At 44.0% G+C, this 17,404-nt stretch overlaps 1 protein-coding gene across 3 annotated transcripts in view; it reads left to right on the top strand.

The window, feature by feature from the left end:
- Positions 1–17,232, top strand: part of sbf1 (SET binding factor 1) — a 29,739-nt gene extending 12,507 nt beyond the window's left edge. For 2 of the 3 annotated variants that reach the window (XM_088988616.1, XM_088988615.1), the window contains 30 exons: positions 22–150; positions 1,032–1,130; positions 1,220–1,427; positions 2,207–2,319; positions 2,402–2,551; positions 2,700–2,768; positions 3,219–3,380; positions 3,461–3,726; positions 4,558–4,730; positions 4,817–4,890; positions 5,907–6,099; positions 6,171–6,298; positions 6,376–6,551; positions 7,016–7,152; positions 7,253–7,460; positions 8,386–8,582; positions 8,650–8,787; positions 8,851–8,946; positions 9,074–9,148; positions 9,543–9,715; positions 9,959–10,135; positions 10,854–10,955; positions 11,033–11,218; positions 11,947–12,073; positions 12,142–12,272; positions 12,726–13,073; positions 13,971–14,176; positions 14,438–14,525; positions 14,641–14,772; positions 16,006–17,232. In XM_088988616.1, the coding sequence (XP_088844742.1) occupies positions 22–150; positions 1,032–1,130; positions 1,220–1,427; positions 2,207–2,319; positions 2,402–2,551; positions 2,700–2,768; positions 3,219–3,380; positions 3,461–3,726; positions 4,558–4,730; positions 4,817–4,890; positions 5,907–6,099; positions 6,171–6,298; positions 6,376–6,551; positions 7,016–7,152; positions 7,253–7,460; positions 8,386–8,582; positions 8,650–8,787; positions 8,851–8,946; positions 9,074–9,148; positions 9,543–9,715; positions 9,959–10,135; positions 10,854–10,955; positions 11,033–11,218; positions 11,947–12,073; positions 12,142–12,272; positions 12,726–13,073; positions 13,971–14,176; positions 14,438–14,525; positions 14,641–14,772; positions 16,006–16,104 (4,560 nt within the window). In that variant the 3' untranslated portion in view covers positions 16,105–17,232. The remainder of the gene's footprint in view (positions 1–21; positions 151–1,031; positions 1,131–1,219; positions 1,428–2,206; positions 2,320–2,401; positions 2,552–2,699; positions 2,769–3,218; positions 3,381–3,460; positions 3,727–4,557; positions 4,731–4,816; positions 4,891–5,906; positions 6,100–6,170; positions 6,299–6,375; positions 6,552–7,015; positions 7,153–7,252; positions 7,461–8,385; positions 8,583–8,649; positions 8,788–8,850; positions 8,947–9,073; positions 9,149–9,542; positions 9,716–9,958; positions 10,136–10,853; positions 10,956–11,032; positions 11,219–11,946; positions 12,074–12,141; positions 12,273–12,725; positions 13,074–13,970; positions 14,177–14,437; positions 14,526–14,640; positions 14,773–16,005) is intronic. The other variant, XM_088988617.1, reaches the window with a different exon arrangement.
- The last annotated feature ends 172 nt before the right edge of the window (positions 17,233–17,404 follow it).

The raw sequence follows: 17,404 nt of genomic DNA, 5'->3' as shown, positions 1-17,404 counted from the left end.
CCCCCCCCCCCCCCCCATCAGGCAGCCTTCCTCGGTCAACGAGCGCTAACGGAGGACGACTTCCTCATGAAGGTGTTGGATGGCATGGCGTTTGCGGGGTTCGTGTCTGAGCGGGGGCCTCCCTACAGAGCAACGGATTTGTTTGATGATGTGAGTCTGGGAATCGTTTGTTAAAAGGTTAAAGAATTTCATTTCCATCCAAGTATTGTCTTGCCGCCATCTTGTGGCACCCGGAGGCAATTGACAAACTTTTTAGTGGCCTGGCGTGTTCATTTTGATTCCAAAACTTTGAAACTCAAATTGCAGGACCCACAGAATATTGAGTTTTAGGACTACATAAACATTCAATGCAGTGTAAGAAACCTTACTCTTTTCTGTCATCAGAAAGAAATAGTTCATTCCTAAATGATATTGGTCTGGAGTTATATGAGCTTGAAATGAGGGCAGATGCCCAAAATACAATGCAATACATACATATTGGTGTCTATAGCGCTTTAACAACAGCTGAAGCTGAAAACAAAGTGCTAACATGGGGAATAAAATGGAAATTCTACCCCCTTGTGAAAGAGAAAAAAACATTGACAGAGCTCTGACCAGTGCTTTATCGACACCCAAACAAACAAAAAAGAAAGCTAAACAAATTCGGGAATGGCGGTCTGTCATATTTTCTAATTTATATGGGCCTGGTGTTATCTGACTTTAAAATGGGGGCAGATGTACAAAAGGAAAATGCTGCCCGCTCGTGGGAGGGAAAAACATTGCCATAGGTTTGACCAGCACTTTATCGACACCCGAACAACTTCAGGAATGACGCTCCGCGTCACATTTTCAGTTCCTGAATAAATTTGGGAATTGCAGTGAATGGGTTAAACACACAATGAGTCATATTTGCCCTCCATTATTTTGTTTCAAATCAAATATCAATAAAAAGCCAATTTTTGGATTTGCGTTAAATTGCTCTATAATCTGCATTATAATTTTTTTAATGATACCAATAAAGGAATTCTCAAGGTTTACTTGTTTTCCCACAGCTGGTTGCCAACGAAGTGGAGAGGATCCGGCAAGAAGAAGCCTCGCCCCACAAAGTCATGAATCACATCAAGGAGTTGGCCGAGCAGCTATTTAAAAATGTATTTCTCAAGATCAAGCACCCCCCTCACCCCCTTAAACCCCAAAATGTGCTCTTAACAACTCTCCTGTCGCTTTTTTCTCTCTCCAGGAAAACCCCTACCCAGCAGTGTCCATGCATAAAGTCCAGGGACCGTCAGCAAATGGCCAGAAAGCCACTCAAAGTCAGAGCCCCTTCCCTGGGTTGGATGATGTCACAGTCCAGCTTTTCATCGACCACGCCACCGCTAAACTCAAGACGGCGCCGCCGGTGGTCAAGGCGGAGGTCAAGAGCATGGTGCCGTCCGGACCAGCGTTGGGTAAGATGGATTTAAATTAAAAAAAAAAAAGATATACAGTGATACTTCCGCTGTGTGTTTGTGTGACTTAGCGTCACAGTAACAGTACGCAAAGTCGACCATAGCTACGTGTCGCAACGGGTGTTTCTGTGTTGTCTAAGCAACGGTCTCAGGCAATAGAAGAGGTTGAAAAGCTTCTGTTGATTTGCATGAACGAAAAGCAGCTAGCATGGGACAGTGTGAGTGAGGGTATTATCGCCGAGAAAGCACGGCAACTTCACTCGGATATCTTCAAGAGGCAACTACATAAACAACCATCACAAAGGTAAATAAAACGACTTTATTATAGAGTACAGTTTATTTCTTTAATTACAACCAAATAGCACATTTATTATACATAAAATAAGGTATATTTTTGTAGTTTTGAGGCTTATTTAGTAGAAAATTATGTTTTATGGGAACCTGGGAAGGGATTAGTCTCATTTTAATGGTTTCTTATGGGAAATAAATGTTTGACAGATGAACTTTTCGCCTTACACACACTTTCTGGGAATCAATTAAGTTCGGTATCAATTTCCACAAATTGTAGGACACTTTAGACTTTTAATTTGATGATGCAATATGTATCCAAAATTTTAAATGACTTAAAAAGCTCCCCCACTTGCCCCGATTTTAAGTTTTTAGAGGCATAAGTCAGCACTTCCTGCCTGTAACTTCTCTCCCCCTTCCTCTTCTCAGCATGTGTTTAATGGCTTCCATTTTCAAGTGCCACGTTGATAAATGAGCCTCACACTCCGCAGGAGACACGGTGGACCGGAACAGCAACGTCATGGCTAACAGCGCCCGTCGGCTAGAGGTTGTCCGGAACTGCATCACATACATCTTTGAGAACAAAATGCTGGAGGCCAAGAAGGTACTAATGCCCCAATTTGTTTTTGCCATTCTGTACTTTGATGAGTCTCAAACATTTTGGAAACGTTATCTTCCTGTCGCAGTTGTTGCCGGCTGTTCTTCGGGCTTTGAAAGGTCGGGCGGCTCGGGTGTGTTTGACCCAGGAGCTCAATCAGCACGTTTTACAGAACCGGGCGGTGTTGGATGACCAGCAGTTTGACTACGTTGTCCGAATGATGAACTGCACATTACAGGTCTGAATCACTCGCGAAATTTACTGTCGCTCTTTTGTGTTATAGTTTTAAAAAAATATTAAAAATGCACCGGTCCAATTTGTGGCAATGCTATGTTGTGGCGTTCCTCACGGTACCTTTTGCGAGCATCTATTTTTTTTTCTTGTAGGACTGCTCGCATATGGATGAACATGGCATTGCGGCAGCCCTTCTCCCATTGGTCACCGCTTTTTGCAGGGTAAGGTTTTGGTTTTTCTTGCGGGTGGTACCGAAAAAAAACACTGGTCAGACTTCCGGCAATGTTTTTCCCTTCCACAAGGGGCAGCATTTGCCTTTTGTCCATATTAGGGTTTTGTTACAGCTGTTGTTAAAGCGTTATATAAATCAATATTTATTGTATTGTGTTGTGTTTTGTTCATCTGCCCCCATTTCAAGCTCATACAACTCCAGACACATATAACTTAGGAATTAACTTTTTTTTCTAATGAAATAAAATAGTATAAGGTTTCTAATGCAGTATTGAATGTTTATGGAGTCTTAGAAGTCAATATTCTGTGGGCAATTTGAGTGTAAACGACAAAAACCCTGGCACTGGAGTTTTTGTTGCACATTGTCTGGCAGTCAATGAGTTAAAAATATAACAATTTATTATTATTAACTGACCAAACGCCGTATGTTTTTATGATAGAAATTAGGGTCAGGCATCACCCAGTTTGCCTACAGCTGCGTCCAGGAGCACACAGTGTGGACCAACATGCAGTTCTGGGAGGCCATGTTCTACAGCGACGTCCAGAACCACATTCGGGCACTTTATCTGGAGACGGAGGACGGAGAGCATCATAACCACATTGTGATGAGTTCACCGTCAAAATCGACCGTTGGCGATCTCAATCGTCGTTTAAACGAAGGTCATGTCCATTTTAAACTCAGGAGCAGCAGGAGGGATCGGGCGGCGAGCGTGAAATCAGCGCCCTGGAATTGGCGTCGGAGCAGAGCCGTTTGTGGCCCACACTCGGCAAGGACATGCAGACGGAGCGCGTGCAGAAGGAGGAGAGCACAGTGTTCAGCCAAGCCATCCACTATGCTAACAGGATGAGTTACCTGCTGCTCCCGCTGGACACCAGCAAGAACCGCTTGCTCAGGAGCTCGGGCCTCGGAGACGTGGAGAGCGTCAGCAATAGTTACGTCACCAACAGGTGGGTCAAAAATCTGGCAATTAAATGAGATTTTAGTCAAAATTGGATTGGATTAGCCTTTATTAGTCTCGCAGTGGAGGATTTTACATTTCACAGCAGCAAAGTGATGAAAGTGAGAGGAAAGGGAAAGGAAGAAGTAGAAAAACAAAATACAGGAGCTGCCGTAAAGGCAGTCACTCTCGCGGCGCCATCTTGAAGTCAAAAACAACAACAACAAAAATATTATTAATTATATTCATTATAGAAATAGAACCATTACAGAAATGACCAATCAAAAGCCGGATCATGTTTAGCAACAGATGCTAACAGATTATAGTTACAGTAAGCTAGTTGTCATTATCATATTATTTCATTCATGTGCATATTTTGCTTATGTTGCACAAAACTACTTTTTAAGGTACATTTCAGCAGTTATTTAGTTAAAAAAAGTTTCAATATTATAGTTTTACTTAAAAAGACCACAAAAAGTGTTTATTTTATTTTACAATTATTTTTAATTTTATTGTATTCTTTTTATTTATTTATGTATCTATATTTGGTGAGTCGATGCTAAACATTTTTTTTTACCTAAGCTGTTTTTGAGTTTGCGGTTTTTGTCAAGACTATTGCATATCTGACAAAAGTCAATAATTTTATTTTGAAATTACATTGTGACTGGTATAGATCAGGCAATGACCATTTTAATGCTCCTCTAAAATAAAGTCAAATAATGACCAAAGAACAATTTCTAACCATAACATGATTTCCTATCATCCAAAATATATTTTAAAAAGTTAATAGATTTCAGATCATTTAAAATTAATATTTTTTTGTTGTTTTTTGGTCTCAAAGTATTGCAGGTAGCATGGCAGAGAGTTATGACACAGAAAGCGGCTTTGAAGATGCCGAAAGCTCTGACGTGGCCAATTCGGTGGTGCGTTTCATCAACCGCTTTGTCGACAAAGTCTGCAATGAGAGTGGCGTGACCAACGAACACCTAAAAGCTCTCCACACCATGATCCCGGGTATGGTCCTCCGCATGAAATACCTTCTTCAAAAAAAGAAAAATCAATAATTTTCCAATGCTAACGTTTCCGCCGTTTATTTGCAGATATCGTTCAGATGCACATCGAGACGTTAGACGCAGTCCATCGCGAGAGTAAACGACTGCCGCCGATCCAAAAGGTAACCAATTCCTATTTTTACACCTCTCTGGACAAAGGCTACGGCGAGCCGGGGCGGTCAGCCCCGCCCACTTCCCTCTCCATCAACACTTACCCCGCCGTCGCGCCAGGTATGTCCGAAATTAGCATGCGGAGTGATGATTGCTCTCTCTCTGGTGTGCCATTTTTTATTTTTACATGCTTGCCTTCGTTTTTGAAGGGTGCCGTCGGTTGGTGTGATGGAGAGGAAAGAGGGGCTGAGCTCCGTGTAATGTACAGGGATATCTCGGCTTACGAACGCTTTAGCTAACGGAGGGGGGGGGGGAGAAAAAGAGACAGTGAGAAAACAATGAAATTTGGACTCATTTCAACTTTATTGATAGGTCAAAGGCAGAGTGTAGACTGCAAGGTTAAAATATCCCATCAATCAGGCTCCACAAATTTACCCGCACAAGCCATCTGTGCAATTTGAAGAGAGCATACATACAAGGGAACCAGCTATTCATGAGTGTGTAGTGTGTCTGCTTGCATTTGTTGCTGGGGCAATATCACAACTTCCAAGATGTGCAACCCAGAGCTCCTTGATGGAAAAAGCTATCCATTCCGTCAAGCAATCAACGACCATCACAAAGGTAAATAAATAATAATTATTATACAGTACAGTTTATTTCTTTAATTACAATACAATAGCACATTATACAAAAAAGTAAGGTATATTTTGTGTCGTTTTAAAAGTTATTTAGTGGAACATTATGTTTTATTTGGACCTAGGAACGGATTATTGTTATTTTAATGGTTTCCTCTGGGAAATACATTTTTGGAATACACACTTTTCGCCTTACACACCCTTTCTGGGAACCAATTAAGTTCGTAAGCCAAGGTAGCACTGTATTTCAAAAACAAATCTGGGTAAAAAGAGTGATACAATGCATGTTTGCTGTTCCGTCATCCATCGGCAGCCCCCTTGACCTCCTCATTTGTTTCCCGAACCTCCGCCTCATTAATCCTCCTTTTCTCCGTCTGTTTTCTTCCACCCAGCCCAAGCTGCTGAGGCCGACGCTGTTGGCAGGTGAAGAGCTGGTGATGGATGGCATGCGCGTTTACCTCATCCCGGACGGTCGCGAGGAAGCCGCGGGCACCATGGGAGGCCCGCCGCTGCTTCCCGCCGAGGGAGCCATTTTCCTCACCACCTACCGCCTCATCTTCAAGGGCACTCCCGCCGACCCCCTGGGTGAGTGACTACAAGTTGGACTCGTATCTACGTGGATGCTAAGTTCCGTTCCTGCTTACTTTTGACTGCAGTGGGCGAGCAGGTGGTCACTCGTTCCTTCCCCATTGCGTCCTTGACCAAGGAGAAGAGGATCTCTGTCACTTTACCCATGGAGCAGTATGTTCAAGAGGGGTTGCAGCTACGCTCCTGTACCTTGCAGGTACTTTTGAATCATCCGCCGTTCTACGATTCGGACCTAAAAGCTTCAATGGATCATATTCGGAACACTTTTTGCAGCTCATGAAGATCGTCTTCGACGAGGAGGTGGCGGCGGACCTGGCGGAGGTTTTCAGGAAGCACATGCACAAGCTACGCTACCCCCAGCACGTGCAGGGAACCTTCGCCTTCACCGTGGGCCAGAGCGGCAAGCTGGTGGTGGAGCACAAAGCCAAGGATAAGAACCAGTCACTCAAGTGAGTACTTTGCTCTCACTTATCTTTGAGGGAGTTTTATTTAATAATAATAACACATTTCATTTCTAAGCACCTTTCAAAACTCTCAAGGTCATTTCACAGTCACAGGATAAGTTCTGTTGGTGAGCAGCGGGAGCCACACGCGCCAGCGTTCAATCATAACCTAAAGTAACTCAAATTGATAGAAAGTTAGCTAGATAGATAATAGCTAGTGAATAGATAGCTAACTAGATAGGTATCCAGCTAGATAGCCAACAAGTAGCTAGCTAGACACCCAGCCAGCTAGACAGCTAATAGATAGCAAATAGATCAAATCCGAATTCTAATCGTGTTTTGAACGTCTGTAAACTAACAAGTAGCAAAAACTGCTATAAGACTGTCATTATCTGTGTTATCGAAACCAAAACCGCTAAATTCTTCTCTCGAGGGGTAAAGAATTCAAAAATGTGATTGTTTTCTTTCAGGACACTTTCCAAAAACCTGGTCCGGACCGCCAAGCGGACCATCAACAGGCAATATGTGACAAAGAAGAAATATTCGCCGCCGACTTGGGAAAACAGGAGTAGCTTCCAATCGGAGTTGGATGAAGATGAAATTTCAGGTAAGCTTCTTCCTTCAATGTGATTCTGGAAACTGCCTGTTAAAAATTTTGAAAATTCCTGTATTGTTTTGCTTGGTTTAATTTGTTAATATGCTCCAAGTTTCAGAAGAGGTGGAGCCGAGCTCGCTGACGCTATCCTCGACCATCCGCTCTTCAGACAGGCAGACCATGAGCAACGTGGTGGAGCGAGCGTGTTGCCGCGACTACCAGCGCATGGGCCTGGGCACGCTAAGTAACAGCCTGACCCGCTCCAAGAACGAACCCTTCCGAATTTCCACCGTCAATCGCATGTACACGGTGTGCAGGAGGTACGTCGAATCACGAATACATTGATACCTCAGCTTACGAACGATTTAGCTCGCGAACATGAAATTTGCGAGCATATAGTCTCGGCGTACGAACTAGTTTTTGGCGGACGAACCAAACCACACGGCTCCACGGTGGCTGATGGACTAGTTTTCAGTGGATGAACACCAAACCACATGGTCGAACAGCGCCACGGTGGCTTACGGACTAGTTTTCGTCACCCCCTTTCTTTGAATGCAGACATGGTTTGCTATCGAGTGTTGTACTTTTGCTATCATGGGACCATAAAAGACCCCACCGCAGGCTAGTGTTACGCCGAAGAAGACACAGAAGAAAATTACGGTCGAGCAGAAGAAGATCATCGAAAAACATGAACGAGGTGTGCGTTTGTGTGACTTAGCATCCCAGTACCGGGATGCTAAGTCGACCATTGCTACGTGTGGCTAAGGGTGTTTCCGTGTTGTCTAAGGCAATAGAAGAAGTCGAAATAATTCTGTTGATTTGGATTAACGAAAAGCAGCTAGCACGGGACAGTGAGTGAGGGTATTTTCGCCGAGAAAGCACGGCAATTTCACTCGGATTTCATCGAGGCAACTACATCAACGACCATCACAAAGGTCAATAAAACAAGTTTGTACAGTTTATTTCTTTCATTACAATACAATAGCACATTTATTATATGTAAAATAAGGTCTATTTTGTGTAGTTTTAAGGCTTATTTAGTAGAAAAGTATGTTTTATGGAGACCTGGGAACGGATTATTCTCATTTCAATGGCTTCTTATGGGAAATAAATGTTTGGAAGACAAACTTTTCACCTTACACACTTTCTGGGAACCAATTAAGTTCGTGAGCTGAGGTATCACTGTCGATCCGCTTTCGCACGGGGACGTTTTTGATCGCGTGTGTTGGTGTGCTTACGTCGTAGCTACCCCGGACTGCTCATCGTCCCTCAAAGCATCCCCGATTCCACCATCCAGAGAATTTGCCGCTGCTACCGGCAAAACCGCTTCCCCGTGGTTTGCTGGCGGAATTCCCGCACCAAGGCTGTCCTCCTGCGATCGGCGGGCCTCCACGCGAAAGGCGTGGTGGGCTTTTTTAAATCCCCCAACACCCCAACTTCAGGTTAATTATTTTGGCGGCAAGATATGACTCGCCGGAAAATGTATTCATGGCATGTTTTTGTGTGCAGTCCCTTCTCAGACGGACTCCACCAGTCTGGAGCAGGAAAAATACCTGCACGCCATTATCAGCTCCATGCCCTCGTACAGCGAAAACAGCGGCAGGAACACACTCAGCGGCTTCGCCTCAACCCACGTGAGCGCTTCAGGTGAGCGCCCGATTCAAAACGTGACTCCACCCGACGCGATTTAACCGCGGCTTCGTTTGACAGACTCGTCGGATAAACTGCGACAACCGAAGATCGGCGCTCTGATGAAGCAAGTGATGGGCGCCAAGGAAGATGTGCCCGGAACGTTCAGTAGAGGAGGTAAGAATCTGTTTGCGGGTCAAAGGGCGCCACTGTATTCCTGTTCAATCGGGAACTTGGACCAGCGTGAAACGGCGCCACAGGGGAGACTCAATAGTCTTTTTTTTTTACTGTTATTTGACCTCAGCTCTTGGTCAAAGGGCCAAAGTCATCTCCCTTTCTCAGCCCAAAGTGTCTAACAAGGCCAGGAACTCAACCAGAGGTACAGTAGGCCACGCCCACTTTTTCACCCCCTTTAACTAATCAAATCTCTTGGAACGGAATTGTGTCTGGCGTGTTCGCCTGGTAGTGTTGTGCATCTCTGGACTAATGGACTCTTAGTTCCTGTCAATCTTGAGTATTGATGTCGGGTGTGTGTGTGTGCACGCGCATGCTGGCACCGCAGCTCTGCTTAACCTCTTTCGTCCGTTTTATTTAAATAGGAAAAAGTCGCATCAAATGACATTTCAGAGGGGTAGTTCTTCTATCTTGTTTAGCAGCATGGCTTGTCGGTTTTGAGTCACAACTGCCTCAAATCAAAGGTGACCGTGGGTGACTCCATTTTGTTTTTCGTATGGCGAAAGAAATTAAGTCGTTTGTCTTTTTTCTCACAACAGGGAAGTGGGGGAGCATCCGAGGCAGCGGCCGTCTCAGCGCCTACAACCCGGACGTGGGGACGCGGCTGGCGGGGAAAGAGTCGCCGCAACCCAACGGCGGTCCGAGCGAAGCCTTGTTCCTACGCCAGCACAGGGCTTACCTCTACATCATTGGCGACAAGGCCCAGTTGAAGGTGACTAGTGGTAGACAAAATGTCCACTTTTTGGACCATGAAATAAAACGTGTATGCGAGCGTGAGATGCCGGCTGGTTTGGCCAAAATGGTCGTAAACATTGCCGGCCTGCTAGCTGCTAGCGCAATTAAAATTTTAAAAATAGGGTCTGAAGGTCGTGGTCGTAAGTACAGGTGGTCGTAAGTCGAGCTGGTCGTAAGTCGGACGTTACCTGTATATACCATGGTGAATTCTGTATTTCAGGGCGGGAAGCAGGACTCCTTCCAGCAGTGGGAGGTGGTCCCCATCGAGGTATGCGACGTACGGCAAGTCAAGAACAGCTTCAAGAAGCTAATGAAGGCCTGCGTGCCCAGTTCGGCATCCTCGGATCCCAATACCAATTTCCTGCGTTGCTTGGAAGAGTCGGAGTGGATGGCGCTGGTGAGTCATTTAACCAAAGTTGAGTAGAATCTACCTGATATAGTTTTTTAAATATCACATACATACGTTTTTATTATTTAGGAACTTATTCACTGGTAGACGATGTGCAAAAATGTGTCCAATGCAGTGCCAGGGTTTTTGTCATTTTCACTCAAATTCCAGGATCTACAGAATATTGACTTTTAGGACTACATAAACATTCAATACGGCGTCCGAAACCTTAGATTCTCTTCTTTCATCAGGATGAAAGAGTTAATTCCTAAATGATATGGGTCTGGACTTATATGAGGTTGAAATGAGGGCAGATGTACAAAATGCAATGCAATACATACATATTGGTTTATATAGCGCTTTAATAACATCTGAAGCTGGAAACAAAGCGCTAACCTGGGAAAAATGGAAATTCTACCCCCTTGTGGAAAGGAACAAACCTTGTCAGAGGTCTGACCAGTGCTTTATCGGCCCCAAAGCATGAAAAAACTAAACCTGAACCAATTCTGGAATGGCGCTCTACGTCATATTTTCAATTGGATTGGATTGGATGTACCTTTATTTGTCTCGCAGTGGAGACATTTACATTTCACAGCAGCAAAGTTATGAAAGGAAAAGGAAAGGACAGGAAGAAGTCGAAAAACAAAATACAGGATCAATTTGTGAATGGCAGTGAATGAGTTTAAAAAAAAACAACATATGTGTGTTCCTCCGCCCACATGCGTAGCTACACAGAGTGCTGCAAGTGTCCGTCCTGGTGGTGGAACTGCTGGACACGGGATCATCCGTCATGGTCAGCCTGGAGGACGGCTGGGACGTCACCACCCAGGTTTGGACATTTTTTTTGCAAATGGATCCGTCGCGGACTCCGTTGAGCTGACTCCGGAACGACCGCCACATTTGCAGGTGGTCTCCTTGGTGCAGCTGCTATCCGACCCTTACTACCGGACGTTCGACGGCTTCCGGCTGTTGGTGGAGAAGGAGTGGCTGTCGTTCGGCCACCGGTTCAGTCACCGCGGCGCGCAGACGCTAGGCAGCCAGAGCAGCGGTTTCACCCCAGTTTTCCTGCAGTTCCTCGACTGCGTTCATCAAGTGCGTACACAAGACCAAGATCTGTATTTTTTGCCCTTTCTTATAATGACATAATCATATATTTCATTTCTAAGCACCTTTCAAAAACTCTCAAGGTCACTTTACAGTCACAGGACCAGTTTTTCTGTGGGTGAGCAGCGGCAGCCACATACATGCGCCAGCGTTCACTCAACCCGGAATAACTCCAATAGATAGAAAGTTAGCTAGCTAGCTAATGGATAACTAATCGATAGCTCGGTAGATAGTTAATATATAGCAAATAGATAGCTAGCTAGGTAGCCAGCTAGACAGCCTGCCTGGTAACATCCGACTTACGACCGAATTCTGTTAAGACGGTCGTAAGACAAAATGGTTGTAAGTCGAAGTCCATTCAAAATGTTGATGGCTGTGGGAGGTCGCCCAACACAAACACTCGGACTCAGGCGGACGCCGAAGGAAAAAAAAAAAAGCAGGGTACAGTACTTTATGTTGTATGTTATCTGTACTGTATAACTACTGTACTGAGTGTAGTCACGCAGTAGATTGCTGTGCGAGAGTGAGATGCTGGCTGGCCAAAATTGTCCTACGTTTTGCCGGCCTGCTAGCGCGCTGCGGTGCCAGGCGTAGATTTAAAATTTTAAAAAATAGCGTCTGGAGGTCATGGTCGTAAGTACGGGTGGTCGTAAGTCAAGCTGGTCGTAAGTCAGATGTTACCTGTATCTGCTGTTCAATGTTTCTGTTTTTCCCAGATCCACTTGCAGTTCCCCATGGAGTTCGAGTTCAGCCAGTACTACTTGAAGTTCTTGGCCTATCACTACGTGTCCAACCGTTTCCGCACTTTCCTGCTGGACTCGGACTACGAGCGCATTGAACTCGGTATCGTCTTGAGTCGTTGCCATTTTTTGTTTCTTTCTTTGCTTCTTTCTCATTTGACTCGTTTGCAGGAGTCCTCTATGAGGAAAAAGGCGAGAGAAGAAGTCCTCAGGTGTGCAAGTCCGTGTGGGACTACATTGACCGGCTCAACAAGAAGACGCCCGTCTTCTTCAATTACATGTTCGCGCCGGAGGATTATGAGGTTAGCGCGCTATTTTGATCACTGTGGAATGTTTTTTAATAATAACAATAATAATACATTTCATTTATAAGCGCCTTAAATAGTTAAATTTTATACCGATAATCGCGTCTTTGTATCGAGCAACTTGATGAAAATATATTTTTGTATCAAGGTTTGACACATACAAAATTTAGCTTGTGGTAGAGGCGCACATTCCACCATGACGTCCCTGATCCACTGCTGAAAAGGAGGCTTTGATCCTCTCCTCTTTAATCTATAAAGATTTTTTTGTTTTTTGTTTTACTTCAAGAAAGAGTGGCTGCCATTCCAGCAGCTCCCGTATTTTGTCTTTCTACTTCTTTCATTCCTTTCCTCATCCTTTCATTACTTTGCTGCGGTGAAATGTAAATTTCTCCACTGCGAGACGAATAAAGGTACATCCAATCCAATACAAAAATACCAATCTGCTCGCAGGTGCTTCGTCCGTACACCTTCATCTCCAACCTGAAAGTGTGGGACTACTACACGGAGGAAACGCTTTCCGAAGGGCCGTCGTACGACTGGGAGCCACGAGGTCGCCAGGAGCGCTCCGCATCCGAAGAGGCTCCCGACAAGCCCGACGGCGGCGCGCCCAAATCGCGGCGACGCGCCGTGTGGCCGTGCTACGATAGCTTGAGCAAAACGCTACCCGACGCTATCACCAAGCTGCTGCAGGACCTGCAGGCCCTGGAGAGCGAGCTCGGACAGGCGTCGGAGAAGTGGAAGGATACGTGGGATAAAATCAAAGCCGTTCAGAGGACTGAGATCAAATTGGAGAGCAAGGTGAGGTGAAAAGTCGGTATTTTTAAACGCATTTAGGGCCTTATTGGAGTCATTTAAAGGACAACCGACACCATTTTTTGGTTTCTCAACTGACATCAGAAAAACGTTTTCTAGCATCTAAAATACCCAAAACACACAGGTTGATATTTTTAGTCAAATGCAAAACACCAATAAAAATGACTTCAAGTGTCCCAAAACTGCAACAAAATGACCTCGGAGATGGCGAGTTTCAGAAGGTCCCGCCCCCTTGTTCGTGACGTCACGCCAGGATACTCCTTCACAAACTGCCTTGCTCCAGAATCAAAACAATGGCTTCAGAGAGTTCATATTCGGAGAAGATGCTTTCTTGTTACTCATCCAGTTACCAATATGATTCAAATAGTTCTGAAGAGGAAAGCATAAATGTTTGCAATCGATTCAAGAAGTCCTTCCATATTAATTCGAGCTGTCTTGACTCCAATGTAGTGCCCAGAAAACGGACAAGATGGCGCAAAAGCGCCGTTGGAAATGGGCTGATTTGTCAACTGGGAATTTGTGATAACTTACACCTTCTGTATGCGTGTTACCGCAATTGGCTGCGACACATAACGATTCACCATCGCGTTATTTATGTAGTTTTCAGACCAAAAAAAAGTACCCAAAATGCATTGTGTGTTGCTTTCTCGTTTAGGGACGTTCCCTCCGTGACGTCACTTAGGGCATCGTCATCAACTCGAAAACAAGACTTCATGCATATTCAGCTATATGCGATGGAATCTTGTAAAATACGCTCAGTAGAAGTGATTTGAAGTGATTTCTTAAATTATGGATGCAATTTATCCGGAGGTGTCGGTTGTCCTTTAATTGATTTTTCCTCCAAATTCCCTCCCCTGAACATTTTTCCTTCTCCTCTTTCAGCAATCATTCTCCAACTCGCTGCTCATGTCGTCCAACCTGAGCCACCAGCGGCGTTCTCAGGGCGTCTACCTACAGGAAAGCGGCGTTGGCTCCTCCATTAATTTAGCTTTGGATTGCGAGGCTAGCGCCACCTCCACCCCGGTAGCGGGTCGCCCGAGCACCAGCACGCTCTACAGTCAGTTCCAGAGTACAGAGAGTGAGAACAGGTATGCTGCAAAAAATAATGCTAATGTTTGCATCTCAAATCATCCTTTTCCATTAAGATGAATGGAAATGCCATTAATCCGTTCCAGCGCAAACAAAACACGAACAAAAAATATTTGGGTTACATTTTTTGCCGAGAAAAACAACTCAATACTAGGATACTTTATATTAGCATACTGTAAAAATATATTTTTACACTGATTTAATGCTTCACTTTCCCTGAACGGCGGTTATTTCATCACTTTATTTCTGTGTCCCATTAGAAGTTTTGAAGGCGTTTTATTTAAGAAAGGCGCTCTTCTGAAACCATGGAAACCACGGTGGTTCGTGCTGGACAAGACAAAACATCAGGTAGGATCCAAACGAAGAATTTAACAACGTTTTGTTGTTGTCGTTTTGATTTCATCTGTAGCTATTTATGGGAGCTATTTTGTAATAACGTTGTTTTTTTCTGGTTGGAATACAGCTGCGATATTACGAGAGCAGGCAGGACAAAATGTGCAAAGGCGTGATCGAGTTAGCCGACGTGGAGTCGGTCCTTCTCGGGACGCCCGCCATGGGAGCGCCCAAAAACATCGAGGAGAAAGCCTTCTTCGACGTAAGTCCCGCCTTCACGCGACATTCAAGTTAGCTCATACATTACGAGCATTTTTATGAATTTCATATTTTTAATTTGGGGAGGAAAAAGAAACAAATGGCGGTACTTTCTATCACATCATATCTTTTACATAATATCTTAGCTCTATTATAAAAATACAGATTCTAACTTAAAGTAATGGTCTGCATTGAAATGAATGGAAACGCCATTAATCCGTTCCAGCTTCCCAAAATACAACCACAAATGTTACATATCTTAAATAAAAAATAAATAAATAAATAAATTAAAAATACATGAATAAGATTGTTGAATAGAATGTCAAGAATCAACGTTTGTACTTTGTGTTTTCCCCTCGGGGAGCCATTATGATTTTTATAACTAGCTAGCTACCTAGCTGGCTCTCTATTTGCTATCTATTAGCAATCTCACTAGCTATCTTACCGGCTATCTATTAGTTATATGGTTACCTATCTGGCTGTCTAGCTATTAGCTATCTATTGGCTATCTATTAGCTAGCTAGCGTTCTATCCATTTGAGTTACTTTCGGGGTGAGTGAACGCTGGCACGTGTGGCTGCCGCTGCTCATCCACAGAAAAACTTACCCTGTGGCTGAAAAGTGGCCTTGAGAGTTTTGAAAGGCGCTTATTCATGAAATGTATGATTATGATTATTATTATAAATGATGCGCCTCCTTCTGTTGTGCTTGCTTTGGCCACCTGGGGCAGTAGAATTTATGCAAGCTGCAGCAATGCTAATAGTTTTGAACCGATGATAAAGAATGTATGCATGTCAATACAGGTAACATCCGACTTACGACCACCCATACTTACGACCTCCAGACCCTATTTTTATTTTTTTTATTCTACGCCTGGCACCACAACGCGCTAGCAGGCCGGCAACACGTACAACCATTTTGGCTAGCTAGCATGTCACTCTCGCACAGCAATCGACCGTGTGATGGCACCAGAGGCGGGGCGTGGGGAGAGTTGCGAGTCATTTAGCCTCCGAGTCTCCATTCAACGTTTTGAATGTATTTCGACTTACGACCATTTCGACATACGACCGTTTGCTCGGAACGGAACTCGGTCGTAAGTTGGATTTTACCTGTATTATTATACATTCACCAGTAACAAAACAGTCCTTTATTAGTATTTTTTTTTATAATTTCTAGCCAACTAACCCCTAAACGTTCTAATCTTTTACCCTTGTGCGCCCGTCACTCCCCAATGACAGCTCAAGACCACCAAACGAGTGTACAACTTCTGCGCCCAGGACAGCCTCAACGCTCAGCTGTGGATGGACAGCGTTCAGAGTTGCCTCTCCGACGCCTAGAAGAGGGGGTGGGGGAAGCGGCCCGGACTCTTGAACTGCAAATATCTCAGTGTTTTTTTTTTTATAGAAAAGAAGAAAATGGAGGAGTGGAGAAAAAAAAAACAAACACAACACACACACGGAACCATTCCACTTATTGTGCGACGCATCCGGCATGAAGATTTCTTCCTGACTCTCCTTCTTACTAACAACCCCCATCCCTTCATCTTTTGACAGATTTAACGTAGACACACCAAAAAACTCAGGGGGGAGGAATGACGGAGGACTTGCCGGATCCCAGTTTAGGACCACTTGTGACGGTTCATGAAGGATTTTATTTTTACTCTTTTTTGTCATCTATGCCGCCATAATCTCAAGAGAAAAAAAATACTGTGAAAGCCCATCGGAATCTCCCGGTGAGTGTTTACAAAGTGGACGAAAGCTCCTCCTGAACCACTATAAATAAATATGGAAAGGATAACGGAAGAAAACAACAAAAAAAAGATGGCTGAATGGAATTTGCCTTTCCTGATATAATTCCAGAGTCCCCATGAAAATTTTCTACATTCCCCCCCCAAAAAAAATTATATTTGTTCCATTGAAAACCATAACACGGCCTTGTTTCATCCTGAATCTCCCTCCGTTAGCCACTTTAGCCTGTTAGCTTCGGGTCCGCCTCACTCCCCCACAAACCCGAAGACATCGAGAAGCTGGTACAAAATGGTCGACCTGTCCTTGAATGTGAGTATAAAAATTACTCATTCGCATCGCCCGATTGACTTGTAACCCATTCCAGGTTGTGCACCGTGATCTCTTCAATTCACCCCCACTTGGTTCACTTGTCATCTTTCCTTTGCACACACCGATTCACATTTTCTTCCCCTACGATGTAAAATATTCTGCTGTCTTTATTGAATATGACTTTTTTTGTAGATTTTTCATTTTTTTCAAGTGGGGTTGTTTTACCCCTTATTGTATATAACTACTCCAGATTTGTATGTAACGTTTATAGTGGTAATTTATTTAACGTTTCCCCTTTGCAACTATTTCCTCAACCACCCACCCACCACATTTAAAATCTAGGAATTCAATGTGCCATTGGTTTATTTCTGTATTAATGTGACTAATGCTTTTTTTTGTACTTTGCAAGTAAACTCCTTATGTTGTTATTTTATTTTGTTAAGCACGGTTGTCCTTACTCAATTTCCACCGTTCATGCAAGAGTGGAAATGTATGTTGTGAAAGCCATTCGGCTACTTTTTTGTTTTGTTTGTTTTTTTTTTTTTTTAATGGCTGATTGGATCAAAACGTTGCTAGAATG

Source organism: Hippocampus bargibanti, linkage group LG22, assembly GCF_051943395.1.
Source record: "Hippocampus bargibanti isolate YZ-2025 linkage group LG22, ASM5194339v1, whole genome shotgun sequence".
Classification (NCBI taxonomy): Eukaryota; Metazoa; Chordata; class Actinopteri; order Syngnathiformes; family Syngnathidae; genus Hippocampus; species Hippocampus bargibanti.
Note: the sequence above shows the minus strand (reverse complement) of the source record. Positions and strands in the feature narration are given on the sequence as shown.